Source organism: Diplotaxodon limnothrissa, linkage group LG6 (genome assembly GCF_057381915.1).
Source record: "Diplotaxodon limnothrissa isolate DT_005_m linkage group LG6, D_limnothrissa_male_GT1.1, whole genome shotgun sequence".
NCBI classification, from domain to species: domain Eukaryota; kingdom Metazoa; phylum Chordata; class Actinopteri; order Cichliformes; family Cichlidae; genus Diplotaxodon; species Diplotaxodon limnothrissa.
Window position 1 is genome coordinate 12,027,998 of NC_140601.1, and position 27,916 is coordinate 12,055,913.

The 27,916-nt window shown below is 40.1% G+C and overlaps 1 protein-coding gene across 2 annotated transcripts; it reads left to right on the forward strand.

The window, feature by feature from the left end:
- Positions 1–7,389: 7,389 nt before the first annotated feature.
- On the forward strand, positions 7,390–27,348 carry LOC146630196 (lysophosphatidic acid receptor 2-like). Of its 2 annotated transcripts, none has more exons than XM_085355652.1 (5): positions 7,390–7,767; positions 18,487–18,953; positions 19,363–19,857; positions 21,716–21,975; positions 27,235–27,348. In XM_085355652.1, the coding sequence occupies exons 2-5, from the start codon at positions 18,707–18,709 to the stop codon at positions 27,331–27,333; spliced, it is 1,101 nt and encodes a 366-aa protein (XP_085211778.1). In that variant the 5' UTR covers positions 7,390–7,767; positions 18,487–18,706; the 3' UTR covers positions 27,334–27,348. The 2 variants fall into 2 exon arrangements, with proteins under 2 accessions (XP_085211778.1, XP_085211779.1); XM_085355653.1 differs by lacking the exon at positions 7,390–7,767 and adding an exon at positions 18,044–18,157.
- The last annotated feature ends 568 nt before the right edge of the window (positions 27,349–27,916 follow it).

Genomic DNA, 27,916 nt, shown 5'->3' on the forward strand with positions numbered 1-27,916 from the left:
TTACATTTGATTTAGTGCTGTTTTGTGAAACCTTTGCACGATATTCTTAAGGCATCTTGAAAGAAGTGTTTCCCCAAACTTTCCCTTGGCCCAGTAAAACAGGGCCCTTTGTACTGCCAAGCACTTGTAACTGATTATATGTACACTCACCGACTGTGACTCGGGTGGTAGAGCTACCAATCTACCAATTGGAAGGTCGGTGGTTCTGCCTTCGGAACAATTCATTTTTCATGGCACAGATTTAACAATGTGCTGGAAAGATTCCACAGAGGTTTGGTCCATATTGAGACAATACTCATACACATCTGCTGCAGGCTTCTTAGCTGTACATTCACGATGCTAATCTTTCGTTCCACCACATTCCAAAGGTGCTCGATCAGAAGTTTAGATGATCTGAGCTTTGTGACACCGCGCATTATCCCGCTGTGAGCAGCCATTAAGAAGATGCCTAGTTTGTGGTCATTAAGCAAGGGAAATGGTCAGCATTTAAACGATGCTCAGTTGATACTATTGGGCCCAAAGTGTGCCAAGAAAATATCCCCCACACCATCCATGTTTCATATTTCAGAAACTGAGACTCATCAGACCAGGAAACCTTTTTACAGTCTTCCATGTCCAGTTTTGGTGAATTGTAGCCTTGGGTCAGCATACCTGGATAGAAACCATGGAAACACGGGGAGAACATGTAAACTCTTTACAGAAATACCTTGGCCTTGGTCTGATGGTGAAATTGACCTTCTTCTTGCTGTGAGGCAACCGTGCTAACCACTGCTCCACCGTGCTGCTCTTACCAAAATTTTCTGTCTGAAATCAGCAAGGCATTTTCACCCAGAGAGCCGTCACTCACTGAAAACAGCAAACAGTAGAGAGTGAACTCAACATCAAAGGTTTGAAGGATATGACTAAAGCAGATGATCACAGAATTGTTTCCATTGCAAGGAAAAAGCACTTCACAACATTTAGCAAAGTCAGGAACAAAGCAAAAGACTTAATTTAAACACACGGGGTTGTCCTAAAGTTGAGAGCAAAGTTGAAACTTGAGAACACCAGGTTCAGAGCAGACGTCATATTTAGAACGATGAAGAGTGTTAAGATGTAAAAGAGGAGACGACTATCTAAAGCACACCACATCCTTTCCCAAACACGGTTGAAGATGCGTAATAGCTTGATGGCTGACGGTAGATCTGAGTCTGCAGTGGTTACTAACGATGTGGTTGCAGATAGAAGCAGCAGCATGAATTCAGAAGGGTGTACAGCTTCGATTCAGTCCAGTGCTGCAAAACAGACAGATTCATTTCATTGACCTGACCTCAGTCCAGCTAACAGTGCTTTCATATGAAGAAGAAAATGTAAAAGCACAGACCCACAAACAAATGTCTACTGAAGGCAGCCACAGTAAAGGCCTTGCAAGACAACTCGAGGGAGACTTCTGGTGAAGTTTGGGGTTTCCAAACTTGCAGATTTCCCCATTTTTAGTGACTTCAGTTTATCCAATTAGTTTGGGGCCTGTAATTCCAAAACAATTCATGTAATACTTGTGTCAAAGCTGTTGATTGTTCAAAGCTGTTCAAAGTCTGTACGTTAATCGCAAAGTTTTCACAAAACACCTGTCGTGTTTTTAGAGGAAATATGCTCCATTTGCACGTAAGGGGCATGTGTGTCCTAGCGCGGGGGTGGGGATTTACAAATATTCAGCACACAACTTCTACCCTACATGTATGGTTTCCTCCCCCACACCCAGATTGAGTAAGAACTGCCTCAGTCTTCCCATTAATGACATTAAAAGCACTCAGGCTTGGAAATCAATTACAAGGGAAGTCATTGGGACATCAAGGTTCTACCAAAATTGATGCCAGATGACAATAAACAAGTCCATATGACATTTACGGACACGCAAACACCCAGCCACGATCCAGAGCTGAACACATTGCACAAGACCCCACATGGTTCTGTCAAAAACACACAGACACACTCACTAATGCATTCTCCTGCTTACACGCAACTAGTTCTCATGCTCTGCTTTGTGTTGCACATGGTTTGCTTGTGGGAGGTGATCTGCTGTTTCAGCACACACACACACACACACACACACACACACACACACACACACACACACACACACACACACACACTGGCTGAAAAGGTCTACACCCTCCTCGATAAATCTCTCTCAAGCATGTCTGCTGTCTTTGCCAGGTTGTTGTCTTGGGATCGACACAACCTTTCCTTTTTCCGCCTCTTCCTCCATCCTGTTCTAAATAGAGCTCCTCTTTTCTTTCTCTTTTTTTCCTGCTTGGATATTTTTAGCAACACAGGGCTCGTTTCCAAGTAACCTTTTGGCCTTGCTTTTGCATTACCTGATGATACCTAAACGGCACTGGCACATAGCATGTAGCCCAGAAAAGCTAAACCAAAGTTCATATTTCATATTTCTCTAGCCTTGTCTTTGAAAAAGTAATTACAGCTTGGCGTTTTCCGTACAAAAAAGGACACAACAGTGAGGTAACACTAAACATCTGCACAAAAGATTTAGGATCATTCATTTTACAAATATCACCAATCAAAACCACACGATGATACCCTGAACACCAGTGCCAGGGCTAGAAAACCAACAAAAAATGTTTAAAGGAGGAGAAACAAAGCAGTTACGAGCAAAAAACAGTAGTTGGAACTAAATTACAATGGAAATGTACACTCTCAAATATAGCAAAGTTTTTGATAGAAATGTTTGAATTTCTTCCTTCATTACACAGAAACAGAAAGCCTATTTTTCAGGAGGAGACTCTAAATGTTGGAGGCAATGTGGGGATCAGGAGGCTAACCGCTGGAATATGGAATATTTTGGGGATGTCTGGTGATGAGGTCCGTACTAAAGAAACAGGCAGAGCAAGTAATACTGCTCTGCCCATAGTTTCCACTTTATTCTTAGGAAATGTAGATTTTCAGACAAGATGACCACATTAATATATATTTAGTATTCTGATGTATCTGTTGTGCAGGGCCACGGGTCAGATTTGAACCCGGGCCGGCCGCTCTCAGCCATGTGGGCGCCCACTCAACACGCTGACCTAAACCAGTGCCCCGATGTGTTTATGTTATCGCTTCCAAATTGTATAAAGTTCCCATAATCTAGTAAAAATCTATCGGTGGTGGAAGGTAAAACATTGTACTAGTTCTGCTACTTGCCTTGTAAACATAAACAAGGGTTGGTCTCATGTCTCAAACAACTTTATTCACATGCAGCCCACTGAGATTAAAAATTTCCCCTTTCTGTAAAGTGCACATGACCAGCTTGTGACAAGAACATGAGTGACGGTGATTTCAATGCACTAAATCAAAAGTTAAACAGCTGACAACCACTGATGATTTCACATGAAGTCCTCTTTCGTGCTGTCCTGTTGAAAGTTTTAGGAATATTTGGTGAATTAATTCAGTGCCACGTTACCACCAGACACATGGTTATGCATATCATTTTTAATGGATACCAGGATATCTATATTGATATGGTAATGTGTTAGGCACAAAAGAATGTTGGGTTGTTTGATAGAAATGAAAATCATCAAGTTACAGAAGGCTGAACCACATCAGCGCATGTTCCTAATTAGACAACGGATGGTGTCCTGGGGGAGCTCCGCCCAGATCTGGATAAGAGCGCCAATAAGCTCCAGGACAGTCTGAGGTGCCTCGGATGAAACAAAGCATAATGTCCCAGAGATGCTCTGGGACCAAGGGTCCAAGGGTTTCATCCCAATACGTTATGGCAGGAGTGCTGTTACTTAGTCTACGTGTCCCTCAATGGATATGTTTCCCCAGACAATCAATTACAAACTGGTCAAACTGGTCATACTGAACGATGTTAGGCAATAAAATGTTCTCCATGGTGTCTCCAGACTCTTTCACACCTGTCACAGGGGTGAAAAGCACAGGATGCCAATGGTGAACCTCCAGATAAAGACTTCCACCATGAGCATTCATCCTACATTAAAGCAATTTCTAAACAATTAAAGTACAGAAGTTCTATTTTTCACTATCCTCTCCAGAAAGTTCTCTTTTTTCCCCAATGTGTCCACAGTATGAAATTTCCACAGGAAACTTTCTGTGAATTCACAAAAACGTCCTGTTTAAAGTCCAAAAAGTCACACTGACAGATTTCTTTCATTAACTCCAGCAGCGTTTGTACTGTTGTCATGTATAAAAACATACTGTTGAAACCTCTTTTTCTTATGTTAAGATATTGCAGGGGTTAAATGCATGGTTACATTTCTTTACACTGTGTGAAAGGGGAGTTTCACTGTTACGACCCCAAAATACAAAATTAGTTAAACAGCCTCGGTTTAGACTATAATAAACACAATACTGGCTGAAATCCACACTTTATCTGCAAAACAGTTTATACCTCATCAAAAAACTGTATGAAAAGCACAAAACATCCAATCAGGTCGCCCTCCCTCTGGATTCCCCAGCTCTCCATATCCTAAAAGATTACCACTCTGAGATTGGTTGCTTTTTATTGGTTACCGGCACAGAATTGCTATTATCACTGCAGAGCTGAAGAGCCAAGAGATCTTACAGGATATGTGCGATAATCACATTTCCCCAAAATTTCAATCAGCTGTGAATGAATCTTATTGCTGAATTTGTGAGACAAGCCCTGTTTTCTTGCCACTGTTTAATGTCCACTTACCAGGAAATCTGCTGTAAAACATAACTCATAGTGCAGTAACACAAAATTTCAACCATTAAATTTAATATCATACTGCTCTGGCCTGCTGGTAACCTTGGCCTGCTCTGTGTTACACCATAATATTAGAGATTTGTTAGAGTTTGCACACTGTCAAACAGGTGCGGAAGAAACAGACGGCAATCGGCATCCTTTTCTCTATGACTACGGCATACCCAGCCTCCGGCCAGCTGCCTCTGACACTGGGAGGAAATAAGGAAATGGAGGAGCCCAATACAGCTAACTGGAAACTGTGAGTGCTGGAACAACCACACACTGGACACACATTGTGAAATGCAACCCGCCTAATAAGGAAAGCAGATTGAACATGCTGAAGAAACATGTCTGAACCATTTCTCACATCCTAACCAACCACAAAGTGGGTCACTGGTGTAAACAGGAAGGGGTATTAAATTTGCCATGTGTCTTCTGTCTCTGTCTTTGTGCAGTCTTTCTTTTAGTTCCTCCTTATCTTTTCCCTTCTTTATTCTCATCTTATTTTCATTATAAGGTTGTTTGTACTTTTGATAGTCCCTCTGGAGCACCAAAAAAATTAATGCAGTGATCCTCAGTGCAAACAATTGATCTTCAGCTATACGTTCGCCTAGTCTACTCCTAAACAGCAGAAGACATTCTGACACTCTTTAGTCAGTTTCGGGCATTAAGCCAGAAACATACACTTAACCTGTTAGCCCACTTGTGTACGTGGAGGTTTCTGTGCTCATTATAACTGTACAAAACAGAAGCTTGAGGTAATCCAAGGTACCATTTTTTTACTTGAATACTTTTTTATTAGATTAACTGAGAGGTCAAAGGAAGTATGATCTGCGCCCAATGTGCTCATGCAAAGTTTAAGGCGGGATGCTAATCCACAGACTGTATAAAAAAGCGCTACTAAAGGCCTCATTTTGAGGCCTCGAGGTTTTGCAGATATGAAACATGAACGTAGACCCTGTGACATCATCCAGTGGTTTTGTACTCCATATTTTGAAGGGTTTCAAAAACCAGAAATTTCAAAACTTCTACTTTCAAAGAGTTTGAGTGCTAAGTTTTTAGCTAACCCTAGCATGTAACACTAGCAATATATGGATGTAGCAGTCGACATCCATATATTGTATGGGTGTGACACACACACTGCAACACACACCTGCTAATTAGTGTTAACTAACAGCAATTCCTGGAATTTCACTCACCAAAACTAAAGCACCAACTTCCTGGACCAATATCACAAACACAAGCGAGAGTTCCAGCTCAATTATAAAGGTGAGGCCTAGCAGACACTGCAAGTCAAAGTAGTCAATCAAAGTGGCCAGCACGCAAATGTTAAGCCTTGGTAAGCATTAAAAAGGTGAGCTTTTAAAAAAAATCCCATCCTGTGTGGTTTTTACGAAGTACAAATTAGCACCAAATACTTTGGGGGCCTTTTTGGGGTGTTCTTTTGGAGCCAGCCTCAAGTGGTCATCAGAGGAACTGCAGTTTTTTTTTGCCACTTCCACTTTGGCCAAATTTGCAGTTATAGATTTGAGACTGAGTAAATATACAACATGCATATGACTTCCCATACGGTAACAAAATATATTTTGAAATATATTTTGAAATACATTTCAAAATATATTTCAAAATACAATTGAAAATTAATTAAAAATCTTTTCATATATTTCAGTCAAAGAAAACACATTCACATATAACAACTGAGAATCTTTATTTGATATCTAAAACAAACATAGCATATAAATCAAGCTAGGAACATACATTATACAACATTATTCTTATAACATGCTTAAACATGCTTAAACATTCTAAAATTATATACATATAATATCATTAGTTAATCATTAAGCGTGTAATCATTAGTTATTATTAATCTCTGGCTCTCTTTCACAGTGTGCATTTTGTCCTGTTGGAACAAATGAAAAAAAAAACTGAATTGAAACTGATCAACAAAGTAATTGAGAAAGATCAAAAATAATAAACTAATTCACAAAGGAAGAAAAAAAATCAGAGGAACTCAGCTGTCTTGGTTGCAAAGATTGACTGAGGTTTACACAGCTTTAATTACTTTGAGCCTTTACTACTACAATACATCAGACGTGACAGACACATCCAGCCTTAAAGCTCACTACAAACCACGTGATCATTTACAGTTCACCTGCTACTTTAGTTTATATCAGGGGTGTCAAACATAAGGCCCAGGTGCCAAAATCAGCTCAGCAGAGACTACAATGTGGCCCACTGAAAAGCTTTGCTTTTATTATTATTATTATTATTATTATTATTATTATTATTATTAATGTGAAAGAGGGAATAGAATTTAAACTTTTAACTGTTTCTGTCGTACGTTTCACAGGTTTTTCTATTGATTAATTATGCCAGAAACGTTTCTGCAAATGTTCCACTATAGAAAAAACATTATGAACAAGCTACCTGAACTTGTGTAATTTTACACATTGCAGTTGTTTTTCTTACATGAAGATATCTCGGGTATTATGATGTAAAATTAGCTCCACATCCCTGGTTTTTATCTGCCGCCTGAGTAGCGTCCTTGCCCACTCTGTCAATCACTCTGACGCTCCGCTCTCATTGGCTGACATACCCCACCGCCAGCCAAACAGGGTGGATACCAAAAACGCGCAGGTTGGCAGAAGGAACGACCAAAAAGCTCCAAGCTGCTCGTTTAGTAGAACGAGTTGGAACAAACGAGGGAGCGGCTGCCGCGCCCTGTGTACGCCTCCTGGGACAGAGTTACTGCGCACAGGTAACAAATGCTAAGCCCACCGGAAGCGAAACAAAAGTTCGAGTAAAGGTGACGCAGAAGACCGAGCGTATTTAACTTTGTGAGACTCAAAAGTAAAAGGTGGACTTGAGCCTCGATAGAAACAGAAAAAACCCCATATCATAGTAGTTTTTTCGGCCCTCTGTTTTTGTGGGGTTTTTCCTTTTTTTTCACTTTTGCTTTGTGAGCTGGGGAGGAGTTCTCAGGTGCGAAAACAAGCAAAGATCTAACCTGGATAACTATACCTGCTGGAGGCGTTCACAGACGACTAAAGGTGAGTTCAAACTCGTCTCCCGCTCCACATTCACACTTCTTCTGTATTAAAAAAAATTCAGCGGAGGGCGACGAGTTTGAAATGCGCGCCCGGGGAGAAGAGAAATGTTTGTACGGTGCTTCATTGTTTCCTCCGTGCGGAGGTCGCGACTCCCGTGAGCGTGCGAAGGTATCTGCGCGGAAGGAGTCTGGAGCTCATTACCTTACGGAGAAGCAGCCGTTCCCTTTTTTCTTTTTAATGCAGCTAAGCAGTTTTGCCACGCTTACTACGAGGGCAGTGTTAACTTTCTTCCAAAGTAAAACAACCATTTTTCTTCCCTCTGCCTTTATTTTCCCGGATATCTACACAGCACACTGCATATGCAAATAGAAAAGGAAAGAAAACGCCAAACGCACATTTACAGCACAGGTGTCGCCTACAGGAAAACAGCCCTGCAATAAAGTTAAACTGTTCCGTCTGTGGACACAGTGTTACGGCGTGTTCACTTCACAGAGTTAGTGTTGAGTTTACAGTAAGTCCCAAAAAGCGAAAGCAGCAAATCTGCATACGAAAAGCTTCACTTCAGGACCAGAGTACTGAGACAAAGTAAAACTGTATCTGTGCCTCTTCATAAACCACCATAAAGTTAACATCTCTGGTCTGCTTATTTTCTGATCCATCGCTCATTTGTACACTCTAACAAGGTGTCAGAAAGTATTAAACCTTTCTTTTTTTTCCTGTTTAGTTTGACTAAGTTATTTTGGAGGGAGGGCTGTTCACATTATTCAATTCAGAGGTATAGAAAAAGCACTGATTTGTTTTTGTACTGAGTTTGAACGGCTGTGTCAGTGTTCATATGAAAGATGTGACAGGACAAACCTTATTTTGTGAATGTTAAATGGACTGGTTCTTGTATAGTGCTTTTCTACTCTACTCAAGCACTTTATTACACCTGGCCTGTCAGCTGAGGTTTGAATTGACATGACATGCTAATGATCACTGCATCGAAAGCATGTTTTTCACAAGTTAAAAAGAAAACACCAAAAGAAACAAACCTATTGAATCCCAGTCTTAAACATGCAGTAAACACACACCACCTCAAACTTGTATATACATTTTAAATGACATTCCTGATCCAGTCTCACTATTTATGCATATCAGCAGTGCATGTCCTCTGTCTTTATTACAAGATATTCACTTGGGCTTTAAAAACAAACAAAAATAAGATTACAGGAAATGCTAATTATGGGAATGAAGATTTAAAGAAAAACAAGGGTTAAGGGGGGGGTGTTAAAAACAGCTTAAGTTTTAAAAGTGAAACAAAGACTGGATCAGTCATATCAGGAGAAACAAGCAGCTGTCTGTGCGTGTGTCTGGGTGATTAAAGTGCTAAAGGTAATCTCCATATAGGTGACACATGGTGAGTGGTGTCAATACTTCACAGTAGAAGAGAGGGGGTCCTGTGGAGAGAAGTACAATCTCAGTTTTACCTGGAATCAGAGGTCACAAACACAATCAATTGTGTCTGCCTACACCGTCGTATTGGTTTCAGCTATTGTGGGGGTGCATGCATTTCCTAGTACTGTTTCCTATTCTAAAGAAAGGCTGGCTGAAGTCAATAAGCTAAGACTCTTTCTTTAGGGAGAAAGAGAGCAACACTGAGGGGAGGAGGGAGAAAAGGCCTTGGGTGTGGCTCCCCTGGTAATGACCAGTTTCCATTCAAACCGGTGTTTACTGATCCCGTCGAGTCCTTTCACGCACAAACACAGACACACGATGCATGAAAACTCACAGGCTGCGCGCGCACACACACACACACAGTGGTCAAGTTTAGAGGAATGCGCAAAAGTCTTAATTAGGTGTGCAGGAAATGCTGTAATTGAATGTTAGCCGGTGGTGACAGTTGGTTGGTCTTTGTTCTAATGCAAGCTGGTTTGTTGTCGTGAACTTGTGTGTTCAGGTCACAAGTATCAGTTGTAAACCCACTAAGACAACAGAAAATGTGGGAAGGGGAAACTGCTAAATGTATGTGTGAATGGAGGGGGAGGGTATGAGACTGTAACCCACAACTTCCTAACATCAGCTTCTTTCTCCTTTTCACATGTCAAGTATTTGTTTGGCATACGTACTCGTATGCCTAACGATTTTCGGTGTGTGTTCAGAACTGTAGCTGCTGTTACAGCTTAAGCTCGACTTAAGCTGACCAAGTTTTACTTTTGGTCTTTAGAGTGAGCCTGTAATAATACTTTATTTTTGTAGTGTTTATCAGATAATTGTATTATCTTTATGTAATAATAATAATAATAAAAATTTCAACATAAAGTGCATTTTTATTTTCTTAAAAAAGGCAGAAACAAAAGGTTATTTGACCAGCTTCACCTTTAAACTCCGAGTAACCTTAGCCAGCATTCTTTTGTAAATTAAGCTAAAACAGTGATCATCAAACACTTTAGTGCAAAAAACAACAAACTCATTGGACTCACAATACCTCCATGCTTATTTATTGTCTGTCTCTTTCAGCCAGTTATTTAGACAAACTAGCCTGTTCACATTTTCAGAGCTCAAGGCAGATCTCTCTTTTTTGTTACTATGTATTTTGCAAGTGAGAACAGTCTCTCCCATGGGACAGAAGTGGCAGGACTAACCAAATACTTGCAGACCAGGACTGACATCTGTGGGTAGGTCCCTGCTCGACTGGAACACAGGGCTGATCTGAATCAGTAGCACACTTTCTAACCCCCTGTCTTCTACCACTGATACTAGTCTACAGTCAAGAGAATTTGTAAGTTTGTCTGATGTTGACTTAGTAATTTTGGTCCTGAAGCCAGTCATTTCATCAAGTTTGGCCTGCTGACAACTTTTGTTGGTACTCAAACTGCTAACTCTAACAGCTCCCACAGTTTCTGTGCTGCATTTAGATGGTGCCATAAAGTTAAAGTGCTTCAGTGCTATGCAAACTCTGTTTGCACAAAACCACGCTTTTATCAAGGCTTCTGTTGGATAGACTGTAGAAATGAAATTTGCCTTCGTTCAGTCCTAGCAACACGCTTTCTTCTGATTCTGCTGGGGTTTTTTTGGGGGGTTTTTTGTAGCTGTGTGTGTCACTGTAATCGGTATACCAGGAAATCATGCATTAACAAAAGTTCCCCTTTGCTTGAAATGTAAAGTGCGATTAAATATGTTAATTTTTTTTCACACAATGTTTTTTCAAATGAATCACAATTAACGCATTAAATTCCCACCCCTAATTTTTACATTCTTGAACATTCGTCCAGAAGTTTGACATAAAAGGACAAAAGTAGTCACGTGTGAATGAGTACCATTACTGAGTATATATTTTAAAATGTTTTTTTTTTTTTTTAAAAGTCTTAATGACCACATGGGAAAATATGTATTCCCTGACCGGTTGTCAAGTAGTTGCTGGAGGTTGCTGGCTAACACTAGGAACAAGAACCTTCTTGTTATTGCTTTGATCGTTAGCTGACTGCAGTGTTCACCTTTACACCACGTTCCAAATTATAATGCAAATTGTGTTTAAGTGTCATAAAGATTAAATACGTTGTTGTTCAAATAAACCCATGGATGGAATCATGTCTCAGAGCTCTTTGGATGATTGAAATCAATCTCGGACACCTATGATTATTAGTTTGCCAGGTGAGCCCAATTAAAGGAAAAACTACTAAAGAAGGATGTTCCACATTATTAAGCAGACCACCATTTTCAAGCAATATAGGAAAGAAAAAGGATATTTCACAAAAACTTAAGTGTGATCACCATAATGTTCAGAGATTTGTGGCTGAGTCAGAACACACATGGGTTCGTGCAGATAAAGGGACAATGATGAAGGTTTCTGCCAGACAAATACGTCAGATTAAGAGAGCAGCTGCTAAAAGGCCGTTACAAAGCAGCAAACGCATATTTGAAGCTGCTGGTGCCTCTGGAGCCCTGCGAACATCAAGGTGTAGGATCCTCCAGAGACTTGCAGTTGTGCATAAACCTTATATTTGGCCACCCCTAACCAATGCTCACAAGCTGAAACAGCTGCAGTGGGCCTCGAACTACAAGAAGACTAGTTTTCAAACAGTCTTGTTCACTGATGAGTGCAGTGCAACCCTGGATGGTCCAGATGGATGCAGTGGTGGATGGTTGGTGGACGGCCACCATGTCTCAACAAGGCTGCAACGTCAGCAAGGAGGTGGTGGAGTGTTTTGAGCCGGAATCACAGGGAGAGAGCTGGTCGGCCCCTTTTGGGTCCCTGAAGGTGTGAAAATGACCTCTGCAAAGTATGTGGAGTTTCTGACTGACCACTTTCTTCCATGGTAGAAAGAGAAGAACTGTGCCTTCTGCAACAAAACCATCTTCATGCAAGACAATGCACCATCTTATGCTACAAGGAATACCTCTGCATCATTGGCTGCTATCGGCATAAAAAGAGAGAAGCTCATGGTGTGACCCCCAGTCTTCCCTGAACTCAACCCTATTGAGAACCTTTGGAGCATCCTCAAAAAAAAAAAAATTGAGTGTGGGATGCAGTTCACATCCAAACAGCAGCTCTGGGAGGCTATTCTGACATCCTGCAAAGACATTCAAGTAGAAACTTTCCAAAAACTTGCAAGTTCCATGGACGCAAGAATTGTAAAACTGCTATCAAATAAGGGGTCCTATGTTAATATATAACTTGACCTCTTAAGATGTTTTTGATTGAAATAGCTTTTGATTTCAGTAAAATTGATCTACTAATGCTGCAAATTCAACAAATGACCATTTTCAGTTCTCTACAACCTATAAAATGTTTCAAAACTCTGTGCGTAATAATTTGGAACAGTGCATTTTAAGTTTTTTATTTTTGAGAAACGTACTGTTTTCATTGGCAGTTTTGTTGAGTAACATTTGAATTATACTCTAATGGTTGATGACTCAAAAATTATGCCAATCGGCCAACCACGCTAAAGCCATTGTCACATGTCCGTTATTAGACTGCGGGATAGTAACACTTACTTTTTAAATGTACAGGGAGTGCAGAATTGTTAGGCAAGTTGTATTTTTGAGGAATAATTTTATTATTGAACAACCACCATGTTCTCAATGAACCCAAAAAACTCATTAATATCAAAGCTGAATGTTTGTGGAAGTAGTTTTTAGTTTGTTTTTAGTTTTAGCTATTTTAGGGGGATATCTGTGTGTGCAGGTGACTATTACTGTGCATAATTATTAGGCAACTTAACAAAAAACAAATATATACCCATTTCAATTATTTATTTTTACCAGTGAAACCAATATAACATCTCCACATTCACAAATATACATTTCTGACATTCAAAAACAAAACAAAAACCAATCAGCGACCAATATAGCCACCTTTCTTTGCAAGGACACTCAAAAGCCTGCCATCCATGGATTCTGTCAGTGTTTTGATCTGTTCACCATCAACATTGCGTGCAGCAGCAACCACAGCCTCCCAGACACTGTTCAGAGAGGTGTACTGTTTTCCCTCCTTGTAAATCTCACATTTGATGATGGACCACAGGTTCTCAATGGGGTTCAGATCAGGTGAACAAGGAGGCCATGTCATTAGTTTTTCTTCTTTTATACCCTTTCTTGCCAGCCACGCTGTGGAGTACTTGGACGCGTGTGATGGAGCATTGTCCTGCATGAAAATCATGTTTTTCTTGAAGGATGCAGACTTTTTCCTGTACCACTGCTTGAAGAAGGTGTCTTCCAGAAACTGGCAGTAGGACTGGGAGTTGAGCTTGACTCCATCCTCAACCCGAAAAGGCCCCACAAGCTCATCTTTGATGATACCAGCCCAAACCAGTACTCCACCTCCACCTTGCTGGCGTCTGAGTCGGACTGGAGCTCTCTGCCCTTTACCAATCCAGCCACGGGCCCATCCATCTGGCCCATCAAGACTCACTCTCATTTCATCAGTCCATAAAACCGTAGAAAAATCAGTCTTGAGATATTTCTTGGCCCCGTCTTGACGTTTCAGCTTGTGTGTCTTGTTCAGTGGTGGTCGTCTTTCAGCCTTTCTTACCTTGGCCATGTCTCTGAGTATTGCACACCTTGTGCTTTTGGGCACTCCAGTGATGTTGCAGCTCTGAAATATGGCCAAACTGGTGGCAAGTGGCATCTTGGCAGCTGCACGCTTGACTTTTCTCAGTTCATGGGCAGTTATTTTGCGCCTTGGTTTTTCCACACGCTTCTTGCGACCCTGTTGACTATTTTGAATGAAACGCTTGATTGTTCGATGATCACGCTTCAGAAGCTTTGCAATTTTGAGACTGCTGCATCCCTCTGCAAGATATCTCACTATTTTTGACTTTTCTGAGCCTGTCAAGTCCTTCTTTTGACCCATTTTGCCAAAGGAAAGGACGTTGCCTAATAATTATGCACACCTGATATAGGGTGTTGATGTTATTAGACCACACCCCTTCTTATTACAGAGATGCACATCACCTAATATGCTTAATTGGTAGTAGGCTTTCGAGCCTATACAGCTTGGAGTAAGACAACATGCATGAAGATGATGATGTGGACAAAATACTCATTTGCCTAATAATTCTGCACTCCCTGTATTCTGTTTGATGTTTCAGCCGTCTAATGTACAGTCAGCAGCTTTTGAAACAACCAGCACTGAGCATTCATGCTACAGTAAAATGACCAGTTTTAAAATGTTTATATTTTTAACAAATCTAAGTAATATTTTGCAGCATTAACTTCCTGTCTTACAAGATATGACAGTGTTGCAGTTTCCGGTAAATTTCAACATTTCTATTATCACCATTTTCCCATCATCTGATAACTTTTTTTTTTTTTTAATTTGAACATGCAGACAGTCTGAAGAGGAAAGCCCAGCTTATAAGATGAAGTTGATATCCGCCGTTGCATGTTATCTCCAATGAGGGTTTTAGACTTTGCTGAGCCAGCTAACATTGTGTTGAGCTAACCTTTATGTACCCGTCTACAACCTAGACCAGAGTTGCTGCAACAGATTTACTATTATTTCTCAATTTGTGTGAGTAGCAAGCTCTTATTAGTGCATCAGTTTGATATTTTGGGAAATGACACAAAAAGTCTGGCCATTAAACTGTCCTACATACAAAAAAGTGTTAAATCTTATTTTTACACTTTACATCAGATGAGACAACACGATTTGTTGGTGAGCATTAGCAGTGTGCCTTTAGCTTCACTTTTACAGTACAGAAGTATTATCAACTTAGTGGTATTTTTTTTAGTTACCTAATTCTGAAAATGCTGTCAGTTTCCTTTTAGGCAGCAAGTTTTTATTTTTATTATTTGTCTACCAGATATTCACTCTCGCCAACTTGAGGCAGACTATTCAGTAACTTCTCACTGACTAGTCACTTACTTTGTGTGTCCTCTGTATAACCTTGGTCACATAGCAGCATGTCTGTTGTGCCTAAAACGGTGTAGAAAATGCGATGAGCACTTCAGTTGTGGCACATCATGTGACAGCAGCTGCTTAGTGCAGCTTAAGATGCACTTTGCACTGAAGCGTTGTGGTTTTGTGCTTTTTTGAAATAGGAAAATACAAATTCGCAGAACTGTCAGCCGTAGTGCTCAAGGTGCCTTCTGAAATCAAGGTATGTTTGCAGGTGAAACTTAAATGGCAGTTGGACATCTAATTATGACTTAAGAGCTCGTCTTTTTATTAATATCTTTGGCTCAATGCACATGTAAACATTTCGATGTCAATTGCAGACTAATGTTGGGCTTTTACAAACAGAGTTGGCCAATGTGATTATGCATTTAAAATAAGGAGTGGACTTGTCCACTTAGTACAATGGGTAAAATTAAAGTATGACTTTAAAACACAAATCCAACAACGAGAACTTTTTTTTTTTTTTTTTTTAAAGCTGCAGCTGCTGGTCGTATGTAGTCGAGGTAGTATTGCATTCATAAAGGGAATAGCATCCTTCTTACCTTCCTGTTGCTCGCCACAAATTTGTGATGTTGTTCGGTGAGTTTCAGACACATTCCCATGCACACCACTGTTTCACTACTTTTAACCATTTGGATCCTTCCACATTCTGTCACCACAGGGATAGAATGTGGAAAGGCTTTTTTTTTTCTTTTTTAATTTCCTCACCTGTTTTAATTTGTTGCCTCGATCAAAAATTGAACCCTCTTTCCTGCAGTGGTCTCATCCATCACTTCATTTCCAACCTGTGACGTTTGCACTCCCGCTGCATTTCTCACATTTTTAATTTGGCATTTCTTTCCACACATCCTTGGTAGGAGAACGGGTCACTAAGGGTGTGTGTGTGTGTGTGTGTGTGTGTGTGTGTGTGTTTGGATTAAGATTGAGTTACATAGCTGGATTGTGTAATTGTGAGGTGTGTCTCTTCTGCAGGGAGCAGCTCTGCTGTTTCCATTGTTGGGAGAGTTGAACTTGGAACTGACGGCACTGCGGTGTTGTCGTGCAGTGCTGCGTTTCACAGGAGAGTGGAGACTGTGCGAGGTTGTGCTGCTGACTCAACAATAAGAGCACACTGTGCAGCATGTACAGGTTTACCCTAAATAAGGGATTAGTCAGTTGTTGGCTGCGTTTTGATCTGGGCTGTGTTTGGTTTCAGTTACAATCATTTAAAGCCTTGCCTGTTCTTGTTGTGACATGTCAGATAGGAGTTACTCAGTCGTAGTATATGAACGTAGTGTATAACGTTGCTTTTCTTACAAATCAAGGTTTTCTGGCTTGTACAGGGCAAAGTTACTTACGATGTGATTCTGTGGTAAATGTATAGATCCTTATTTCTATTTTTTGCCAAAAAAAGCTAACAACCTTTTCGTTGGGGCTTCAAACCTTAACCTTAAAGCTTACGTGCTGGAGACGGCTCAGTAGCTAAGGATGCGTTAGATAAGTTGATTAATCAGATAGTTAATGCAAGAAATGCCACTCACGTATTTCAACAAAGCTGATTAGATGTGCACGTAGTCTGAGATGTTCTGAACAACAACAACAAAAAAGTGATGCGACTCGCTTCCAGCAATTACTTCTCTGATAATGTAAATTGATTTCAGTTCAATTGAACAGGAAAATAGTTGCTGTGCACTCAAACTTATTTTCTGCAGCACGACACTGAAGCATCAGAGGACTGAAAGGGGAGGTGACCTGTTTATCCACAGCTTGCGTGGGGGCAAATCTTGCATACTGCTTTATCTTTGTTGGCTGGGTCAACTTTATTATCGCAGCTTAGCCCTGTTTGGGAACAGCGTTATCTTTCTAGGATTATAAAATAAGTGTGTGTTCGGAAACTGCCCTCTGAGTGCATGCTTTGTAGTGCATTGTAATAAGTCATGTCAACATGTCTGCATTAGTTTAACAGGAAGAAGAGCCTCTGTATTTTTGATAATATTGGAACGTCACATGTCAGGATAATCTATTTAGATGCTGCCTTCAGTACATAGATTTGATGAAGGTTAGTGGCGTTAATAAAGTGCTCATTTGTATTGGTGCAAAGTCAGTTTGAACTTGCTGCCCTACCTTTTCACTGTGAAAGAATATAACGGCAAAAAGCAGGATGTTTTCTTTTCTTTAAACGCTCAGTAGGGGTGTTTAGTTTATTTAGGTGATTTTAATGAATTATTTATTGATACCTTACAATTTTCATTCCATATTAGGTATCACATTTTGTTTGGCCACTAGATACAAAAAGCTTTTCTGGTGATTTAACCCCAACCTGGGGGGGGAGTCCAGTGCTTTTACCGCTATAGTGCTGTATATCTCTGTACAAGGGCGTCTAGAAATGGTTTGTTCGCACTGGTGTTTGACTCTGTTAAGACAGCGCAAATGCATAGATGTTCTGACTGTAATTTGAGCTTGACCTGTGATGGACGGCAACACCGGGATAAGCTACAAGGGACAAAAGCCACAGCTATTTTGCATGATAAACATATTTGTCACTGTTTTCCAGTAATAGTCTGATTTATAGCCATAGTAAAATGCCTCTGTTAACATCTATAATTGTCCTTTGTGCAGAGCAGACCAAAGTAAAGTAGTTTGGCCATAATGCACAGAACCACATATGGATAAAAACCAAACATGTATTTGCTCAAACGTGGTGGTGGTGGAGTTGTGTTGATTTATTTATTTTTTTTAGATGTGGACACCTTGCAGTTCCCGAGTTGACCACGTACTCATCAGTATACCAAAGTATTCTAGAGTCAAATGTGAGGTCATATGACAGCCAGCACTGAGTGATGCAACCGCACAATGATCCCAAGCACAGCCGGTTACTTTTGTTGGAAAAGGAAAAAAGAATCGAGGTGTCGCAATGGTTCAGTCAAAGTCCAGACCTCAACCTGACCGGGAATTAAAGAGAGCGGAAATGACTGCCTGCAAGCTGCAATGAACTGAAACAACCATGTAAAGAAATTCCTACACTGTGATGTGAGAGACTAATAAAGTAAAATGGCAAATCATGACTTTAAGTTATAAGGTCTACTTAGTATTTACCTCATCTTTAGACCTGGTAAATACTTGGTTATTTTGTCATCCAAATATTGCTTTACTTCCTTCTTACCTTAATCTTGTCAAACTATATTATTTTAAATGTTTATTCTCTAAATGCTAAAAATTTTAAGTTAAATATTTGCTGTCTATGTTGGATATCATTTCACTATGACCAGTTTCTGTAGTTTGTTAATAAATGCTTATCACTGATTTTGAACTGTTATGCATAATTTAATGTTTGCTCAAACTTACTACTTTTTCTCCAGAATGTAGATGTGCATCCAGAGAAGTCCCCAGGCTTTCAGATGTCTGGATAACTCCAGTCCTCACCTGCACAGCTAATGGCATGCCGATCTCCAAACCTCCCAATGTGGCAAGTGTCAGTGGTGCCCTAATCCTCCTCCTTCTACTCTGCGTCTGCAACACCACCCTACTCTTTCTACTCATCAACGTTTTTCTCATCCCACACCCCGCTCACGCCTCAGGATGGGTAACATAACCGGTACCTGCCATGACAATGAGACCATCGACTTTTTCTACAACAACAGTGGAAAAGCCATTAATACTCAATGGAAAAAGCGTGACGTTCTTATTGTCACGCTGGGCTTGATTGTTTGCTTCATTGTTATTTTTTCCAACTTTTTGGTAGTAGCGGCCATTTTCAAAAACAGACGGTTTCACTTTCCCATCTACTACTTGTTGGGTAATATGGCTTTGGCAGACCTTTTTGCAGGTAAATTTTTTTCCATTTATTTTTGTAAAACCATTTGTGAAATAACTTAAGTTCACAGAAAACCCTTCACAAAGAGAAAGTAGAGCAAAATAGAAACACATTCTCACAGTTGTTTCCATTGAAAAGCAACAGTGATCTCTTAAACGCAAACCATGAATGCCAAGTTGGGGATTCTTGGACAGTCAGGCAACCTTTTGAGTTTGATTTAATAGTTGAAATAGTCAGGAGTACTAAGTTTGTACTGATCACAGCGATAGCATGTTACCGCGATGAGTCTCTGACATCCTCATATTTCATGTAAAGATTGTTCATTGTCCTGCTCTGGTAACAACGATAGACTCTACTCAGAATGTAACAGTGTAAATAGTTTACCTCTGTTTAAAAGATCTCCTCACTTTCCTCCTCCTAGGTTTTGCGTATCTCCACATGATGTTTCATACTGGTCCCTGGACTATAAAGCTATCACCGAACCAGTGGTTTACTCGTCAGGGGTTGATAAATACCAGCCTGACAGCCTCGGTCCTCAACCTCCTATTCGTGGCTGTGGAGCGCCACCAGACTATCTTCAACGTCCAGCTACACAGCAGCATGAGCACTCGGCGTGTTTTCATAGTCATGCTGTTAATTTGGCTGGTGGCAATAATCATGGGCCTCGTTCCCCAAATGGGTTGGAACTGCACGTGCCATCTAAGTGAATGCTCCACCATGGCACCGCTATACCACCGCAGCTTCCTGATATTCTGGGCCGTTCTTAACTTGATGACCTTCTCCATCATGGTGGCCGTATATACCCGGATCTTTCTTTATGTGAGGCACAAGGGCAGGCAGATGTCACAGCACACTTCGACGACAAGACAGAGAGAAACCATGATGAACCTGATGAAGACAGTCTCCATGATCCTGGGTAAGGGAGTGCACACAATACATATCAAGTCAAATAGTTATGTTTGGGAGATAACTTTGCGTTTTTAGCTTCATTTAAAAACATCACGCTAACAGAAAAGCTTTTGAAGAACCCAAAATGATGATAAAGCGTGTGCCGACCTCAGCACGGCAGCCAGGCCGGTTCCTGTTACCTGTTCACTGCTTTTGAACAGGTAAAAAAAGCAGCGATGAGCAGTCGGGCTGCATCCTCCATTTCTACCTGTTCATGTTTCTACAGTAGAATCACCATGGAGATCACTTTAAAATATCTTTGAACTGGTTTTCAGATTTTCTTTGTGTTGCTTATTTTGTGAAAACACTAAAAGAAAGCTCTTACATGTGTACTCATTAGGACAGGGATTTGTGTCAGTGCATTGCACTGTAGCCTAAGGTTTGTATTGTTAACTGGTAATTATGAGAATGCATTATGGACTAACATGAAAATAATAATAACAAGTTTTAGACTGCTCTCTGGCAAGTAATTACCGTAATATATATTGTAGCGTGTCTACCTTACAATATGAAATGAAACGCCTTGAAGGTGACTGTGATTTGGTGCTATATAAATACATTGAATTACTTTTGAGAAAATAATGGGGTGTGTGTGTGCTGAACATTTGTTGTGAAGGACTCACAACCAACCAACCAAAACATTCCAAACGATGTGATGCTAATTCACTCCCGAATATTAAAAATCTCTGTGTGCAAGGGACGAGGCTGAAAATCACTGACCTGTAAATCAGTTCAGTTTGTTCTCACGCTTAACTCTGTCACAGTGTAGACACCAGTCTGTCCTCTGCTTCACTCAACACACTGACATACTTGAAGTAGCAACTTGGAGTGAGCATTCAAACTATTTCTGGATGAAAACCACGGCTTCAGATTTGGAGGTGTAGATTCTCATCCTGATCACTTTGCAATCAACTGCAAACTATCACAGTGCAAGCTGAAGGTCACCACCTGATGGCCAACACAACAGCATCTGTGAAAGGCAGAGATGAGATCCTGAGACAACCATGGCTGTGCGTGGAAATTCTATTGATGATAAAAATTATGAACACTAAGTGTACATAATTTAAGTGACTAAGTGATCGCAGTGCAAACCATTGCCATCTACTGAATTCTACTGAAAGTTTAGTTGGAGAAAGTTGCAGAGGATAAAGTTTCCCGGGAAACGTTTATCTTGATCAAACACAGCCAGCCTTCTCGGCCCGTGCAAGCTCGTCTCTTTTCTTGTCTGTTCCTGTAAAAATAGGCTTTACACACACATTACCTCCTCTCTTCCTGGTACTGATTTCTTCTTATTTTCTAATCTAGTCTTTCTCCTTTGCTGCTCTACTCTCACTGTCTCATTCTGATTTATTTTGATTTCAATTAAATTCCTCCAAATTTGTCCCGTCACTCAGCAGCCAGGATTCAGTTGCTCTGGCATGTAAGGAAGTTGAGGAAAAGCCAGAGCATGTCCTGACAGGGAGCTGCATAGTTTTGTTAGCATGACAGAAAACTGCTCGTTTCTGCCTGCATGACACTGCTGACAATTTGTACCTGCGAGCAACATCATCAAGACAGTGAGGACATTTCCTCATTTTATCATTCTGAGAGACACATAAAGCCACTATGCACCTGAGTGTGTGGTCTCACATCCTTTAACTGTTTTTGCAGCTGGTAGTTTTGCATATATTAGTGCTGAGCATGCTACCAAAGTCTGCAGATATTATACAGAACAGACTACTGAACTGGCTAATCTGTGTGGTGTGTGTGTTCCCTCATATGCTTCCCCCTACCCTTAGAAATTAACAGAGTTGTAAAGAATTTCTTTCTCCCCCCTGACTCTGTAGGCTGCTTTGTGGTCTGCTGGACACCCGCACTGGTTGTGCTGCTGCTCGATGGTCTGAACTGTGACAGGAGTTTGGTGCTAGGCCCCGAGAAATACTGTCTGGTGCTGGCAGAGTGCAACTCCTTCGTCAACCCCATCATCTACTGCTTCAGGGACCAAGACATGAGGAGGACCTTCAAGGAGATCCTGTGCTGCAACTGGTCTCAGAGGCACAAGAACAGAGGCTTCTCTGAAGTTAAATTTCACACCGTGGAGCAAGAGGTACTGTCCGAGAGCAATGGAATCAATGACAGCAATCACAATCAAAACAAGCACATGCTCTAAGGACTGTTTATGATTTTAGGCCACTTGGTATCATGCTGACTGTAGTCAGATGATCTGTCCATCTAAATATTTTGAGAGAGATGTGCGACAGCAGCGTAGCTGAATGTGGCTCGTTGTTGTTTTGTTTTTTTTGTTTGTTTGTTTTTTTATCTATCTATATATCCATTAGGGGTGCAACGATACACAAAATTCACGGTTCGGTTCGATACTTTGGTGTCACGGTTCGATATTTTTTCAATACAAAAAAATGTTCATGCTTTTTTTAATTTGTCATTTATTAAAATTCTAAATGTATATTTTAACTCAAACGTACAGTTTTTAAATTTAATGTTGCTGAAACAACAAAGGGATAAAATAATAAATCTATCTGATCGAGAAATCACTCATCTTTGGAAAAAGAGTTTATATTACAGAGAAATGGCTCTTTCCAAAATAAAAGCTATACTATACGCTTCTTCTGGGCTATATTCTCAGCAGCATATTAAACATATCAGGTCCCCATAAGGAGAATCCTGTGCTAACGGCTGTCTAAATGATTCGGGTAAAGTTTGTAGCATGAGTGCTTGTTGTTTTTGTCTGCTTCCACTTGTCTTTGCACTAGGATGATGTCGACGTAAATGTGCGGTCATATTAATTTTGTTCCCACTAGTGCTGTCAGCACTAGTGGGAACTGGAATGACGTTAACGCCACAACACGGCAAATCTCCGTTAACGAGCTACCGCGGATCGCCCCGTGCGTGGGGCTGGCGCAAACTGCACTAACGCAGTAGTTCCCACCCATGTAATTGAGCATTGCGTGGCACATCCGACATACTGTTTTACTTTTGTCCATGACGCGCTTACCTTCAGGGTCATACTTCACATGAAGACCAAAATAGTTCCAAAGGCCAGATCTGACTGAGGGTGGGGGAGGTTCAATTTGCCATGTTGCAACGAGCTTAGCTTCTGTCTTGCTAGCTTGCGCTGCACTCAGTGGATCTGCGCTCGACAGTGCAGCCTAGGCGGAATAGTTGAACGCAGATCCACTGAGCTCCCAACACAGACAGTATCGTAAGAAGAAAAGTTGATAAAATAAATTAAAAATTTTGTATTGTTCGATACATATGCGTACCGAACCGAAAGCACTGTATCGAACGGTTCAATATCGATATGAGTATCGTTGCACCCCTAATATCCATATAGATAGATAGATATTTGTTGTTTAATTTCCTGAATGTCATGCCTGCAAAAAGTCCAGTTTGTGCCAGGTTTTCAGTCTATATACACACAGTTTACACACTGCATCCAGTAGTTTCATCCATCTGTCAGTGAGACCTGGCAAATCGGCAACATGCGACACAAATCAGGGAAGAGCAGACACAGCTAGTCTTTGCGCAGGCAGGCTGATCAGTTAGGTGTCCGATGTTTTTGTTTGTTTTTATTCTTATTGTCACTTCAGTGCTTCTTACTGCAAAGAGCTGAAAAGACTCGTTAATTAATTACTTATATGTAAAATGTTGCAGAACCTCTCAACATCTCCCTCCAGTTAAAATTGAACAACAGGTTAGAAGCAGTTTGATCAGAGCCAGCTGCATAAAACTGTAAATGCAGCATGCAGGGATAGTCTGTAAAGTGCTTCACATTACTGTCTCCACTCAGTTATACTGAGAACTTGGGTTGCGGAAAGATAACTTTTTAATTATTATTAGTATTATTGTTGTTGTGGCTTACTTTTTCCTTTTTTTCTTTTTTTTTCTTTTTTTTTGGTGCATATTTTGGGGAAGTTTCTATTAGGAAAAACCACGTATCTTCACTGTAGTGCTCACTTCCCCAGTCAAAGCCTTTGTGCTGTTTTTTCTTTTTTCTTTTTTCATATATTCAGCTGAGAGCTTGTCTATGGTTGTATTATGTGAAAATTGTATTAGTCTTTAGAAGTGCACCAGAAGCCACAAGCACGGCGTTAATGTGCACTTTGCATACATGTGAGTTATTGTGTTCTTGTCTGTCTGAGCGATTGTAAACAAATGTGCTTTTTTTGTTGCGCTGTAGTATCAGTGTTGACTGGTCCAAGAGATGGTTTAGTTCATGGCGATTGGTCACATCACAGCATTTATTGAGGCGTAAACAAACACTGCACTTGTAGAATTTCTTTTAGTAAGGATGTGAGAAAAAACACATTCAGAGAAAACCTCCAACAGAGGTCCAAAACACAGAACTCATTCAACACAGTGACTTTGTGTCAAATGTTCCATAACTTAAACTTTGATATTCTACAATGTTTCTTTTTTTATTATTATTATTTTTTAATCTAGGATCTGTTGGTTGTGTGCTTCTTTCAGTTCTTGTTTCTCACACTTTAATCCTGCCACTAAATTCTCTGTGGGGATTTGTGGCAGACTGTGTCAGTCAGTAATGTGGAAACTGGTAAAGCAAATGGCCTTTCTGTTTCTGTTCAGCTCACAGCTGCAGACTCGTCACCATCATTCAGAAATCCCCCACTTCTTTTGTGTGTGCGCGTTGCACCTGGCCAAATCAGACTAAACTATGATTTATGTGGGGTCTCGTTTGCGACTGCTTTGCATTTACCTTCCGTTTCACTGTCAAATGTAAGCCGACTTTGCTAACTTTGGTATTAAATCTGAAAACGTGCGACATCTAAACCCATGCTCGAATGTGTACCGCACGTGTTGAGAGAGTACACACTGCTGTGTGATGCTGTTGATGGAGGAGGTCAAGAGCTGAAGAGTTGACAAGTGGGTGGAAGCTGGGAAGAAAGAGGCACACAGCCAAAGAGCGATGAAAGTTTTTGAATGCGAGCTAAAGACAGAAACAACAGGGCTGCAAAAATGTTATGTTGAGTTTGTTCCTTGTTCAGTTGACTCTACAAAATGTTGGGAAAACTAAAGATTTACCTAAATAGCTACACAGTGCTGTAGGCAGTTTTTCTGTGTAAAAACAAAATTCAAAAATTAAGACGCAAACATAATTCACAAATTGACACTTAAAGTATTTTGTGAAGGGGAAAAAAAGGAAAAAAAAAACTCTGTCACTGTAAATGAGATACATGACCTTTTTTTTTTTTTTTTTAATATTCAAAACATTTCATTTATTCTACAGACAGGCACAATTAAACCCAACGTTTAGCTTCATCATTATTAGGATTTTTATGCGTGATATCTGTTTGTAGACTTATATAATTGTATGTAATTATACATGTATATTGCATATTGAGGTAGGATCAAATGAGTTTACCTTTAAGTCTGTACCAACCCTTTCTTTGTCTCATTATTGTTTAAAGTGCATTTTGTTGTTATAGTCAACATAGTCATGTTCAAAATAAATCAATCATTCAGTGAAAAAAAATAAAATAAAGTATTTTGTAAATAGCCACTTTATTAGCCACTTAGCATGCTAATTAACTGCCACCAGTAGGGACATTACTGTATAAGCTTTCCTGTGTGTCAGTAGTGCTGAAATAAGCGTCTTTGACTGGATGTCTTATAGGAGTGCCAAAAATTATATTAATAATTGTTGATCATGCTGAAATTCTGTCTCAACATCTGTTAAACATGGACACTAAAACAAAATTGAAAAATAAAACAGGCAAACATGTATTCTGATAGATTTTAAGTTGCTACAATGATTTTAGACAGACTTTCAGGCTATTGGTGCAATTAACTGCACAGCAAGTCATGCTAGTTGTTAGATTATTCCATTCAAAAGTCCACCAACACAACTTTTTTTTTTTTTTTTTTTTTTTTTTAATTTAAATTTGGAGTCTTTGCGGACTTACTGTCTTGGAATTGGCGTCAAGTGTCCATTTGAAGAACTGCAGTTTTTGGCACTTCGGCACTGACTTTATTTTTGCGTCACAAAGTTTGTTGCTTAGTAAGAAACTTCAAAGCTTAGAATTACGGTTTGAACCTTCAGTTCTGTCTTAACCTGTTCAAAATTTGGTTGTGTATGCGCAAAACATCTGTGTTCACACTGTGTCCCATCATTCATGCAGAATAAAGGCCACAAATATAATTCCATGCATATGCACTTTTATCCAGCCACCAAATTTTCCAGGCCAACTTTTTAACCGAAGGTCAAGGAGTGACCTTCACATAGCTCCTCAAAATCCCAATCAGTGAGGTTAAATCACCTCTCTGCCTTATGCTATAAACAGATTTGGTAATTACCCAAATGCCTGGAATTATCCTGTTGCCTGATGCAACTATTACTCTAGTTTATGCTGACCGTAACATTTCTGTGTCCTGCGTGCACTTCATTAATCCATGTGTTTTGTAGCTTGTGTTGTGGTAGTGTTTAAACCAGTCCAGATGTGTGTTGGTGGTTAGCGGGTCATGCTTCTTGCCACATTTCCTCTGACTCGTTACTCTGGCATGTGTGTTCAAAGAATACATTCTCGGTACAGAGGAAGTGCTGCAAGGAGTGTGTTATCTTGTTAGTGTGCACATGCATTCTTGAGTGAGAAATAATTCACAGAAACATTGTCTTTGTTTTTTTTGGGGGGGGGGGGACATAAAGATCAAAGAGAGGCATTTGGGCCACTGAAAGGAAGTTGCATCTTTAATAGAGCGCGTTAACTGTAAGCGCTCTCAAAGAGCACAGCATTGTGTCTGTTTATACATATATATCCTAATTATACCTCTTGTCATTTAGATTTTAATTAAATCAAAGTTTTAACCGATTGTTATATTATAGGCGTACTTTTTTGTTTTTGTTTTTTCCTTGGTGTTGTTCCAGCAATTCAGGAAGTTTTTTACGTGATTTTTGGGCTTTTTTTTGTTTTTTTTAAATTTTGTACATTGTTACAACTAATAAGAATAAATGCACCATCTGTGTACGTCTGCAATTTGTTTGGTCGTGTGTGTCTGTTGCTTTGCGGTAACTGCTGAAATTTGCAATTTAGAAACATGGCAGGTCGTGTGGAAACGCTCCTTTGGGTATGAACATGAAATTCATCTCTTTCTAACTGCTTGTTTGTTTGTGGGTTTTATTTTTTATTTTTTGCTAGTTTTCATATGACTAACCCACCCACCTCCCCCCTCTCTATTTTTCACATTCTCCCCGTTGCATCTAATCCCCATTTCTTATCATTGTCATGATTTTTTTTTTTGTTAATAATTTTTAAACCCTTCACCCTCCTGGTTCTTTGACCTCATTTTCAGTTTCTCACACTCTTGTCTGTTTCTCCACCTTTGTCTCTAGAATGGTAAGTCTCGTATCCCCAAGGCGAAAGAGAGGAGCAACGGGGCGCCTCTCATCCGTGCCAGCTCAGAGGACATCCCTGCAAGTCTGATTAACTGAGACCAGCTGAGAAATTTCGAGGCATGCACACATACATATCTAAGTGAACTTATCTGTGTATGTACACAAAAATGAGCCTTGAGCTGGTTCTTCAAGGATTATGTAGATTTTTTTTTCTTTTCTTTTTTTTTTTTTCTTTTTTTATTTTATATAAAGGGTTTTACCTCTGCTGTGGGTTTACAGTTTCTGCAGCTACTGGTAGAAGAGATACACTCTTTGGCTGGAAGCTTCATAACAGCAGCTTGATCTTCTCATTTAAACACAAGCCCGCCATCAACACCTCCCCTGCACAGACGCGTACACATTGTTGGGATCACTTGGACAACATGGGAGACACACGTGAGAGTTTCCTGTTGAGACATGAGTGACTCGGCAGTTTTTTGTTGTTGTTTTTTTTTTGTTTTTTGTTTTTTTCCCTCAGTGACAACAGTGATGGAAGAGCAACACCTGGAAAGCTACACAGCAGACCGTGGAATAAATGTGTGAAAATGTGCAATCATAAAGAATGCGCTCTGTGCTTTAGTTATGAGCCACACAAGAGTAGTTTGCTGGCTACTCTTAGCTTAAGTTAATGTGATCCAAG

Coding starts and splice junctions, on each gene's coding strand:
- LOC146630196 (XM_085355652.1), top strand. CDS start 18,707: ATGGGTAACATAACCGGTACCTGCCATGACAATGAGACCATCGACTTT. Junction 18,954..19,362: donor TTTGGCAGACCTTTTTGCAG/GTAAATTTTTTT, acceptor TCCTCCTCCTAG/GTTTTGCGTATCTCCACATG. Junction 21,976..27,234: donor TTCACACCGTGGAGCAAGAG/GTACTGTCCGAG, acceptor CTTTGTCTCTAG/AATGGTAAGTCTCGTATCCC.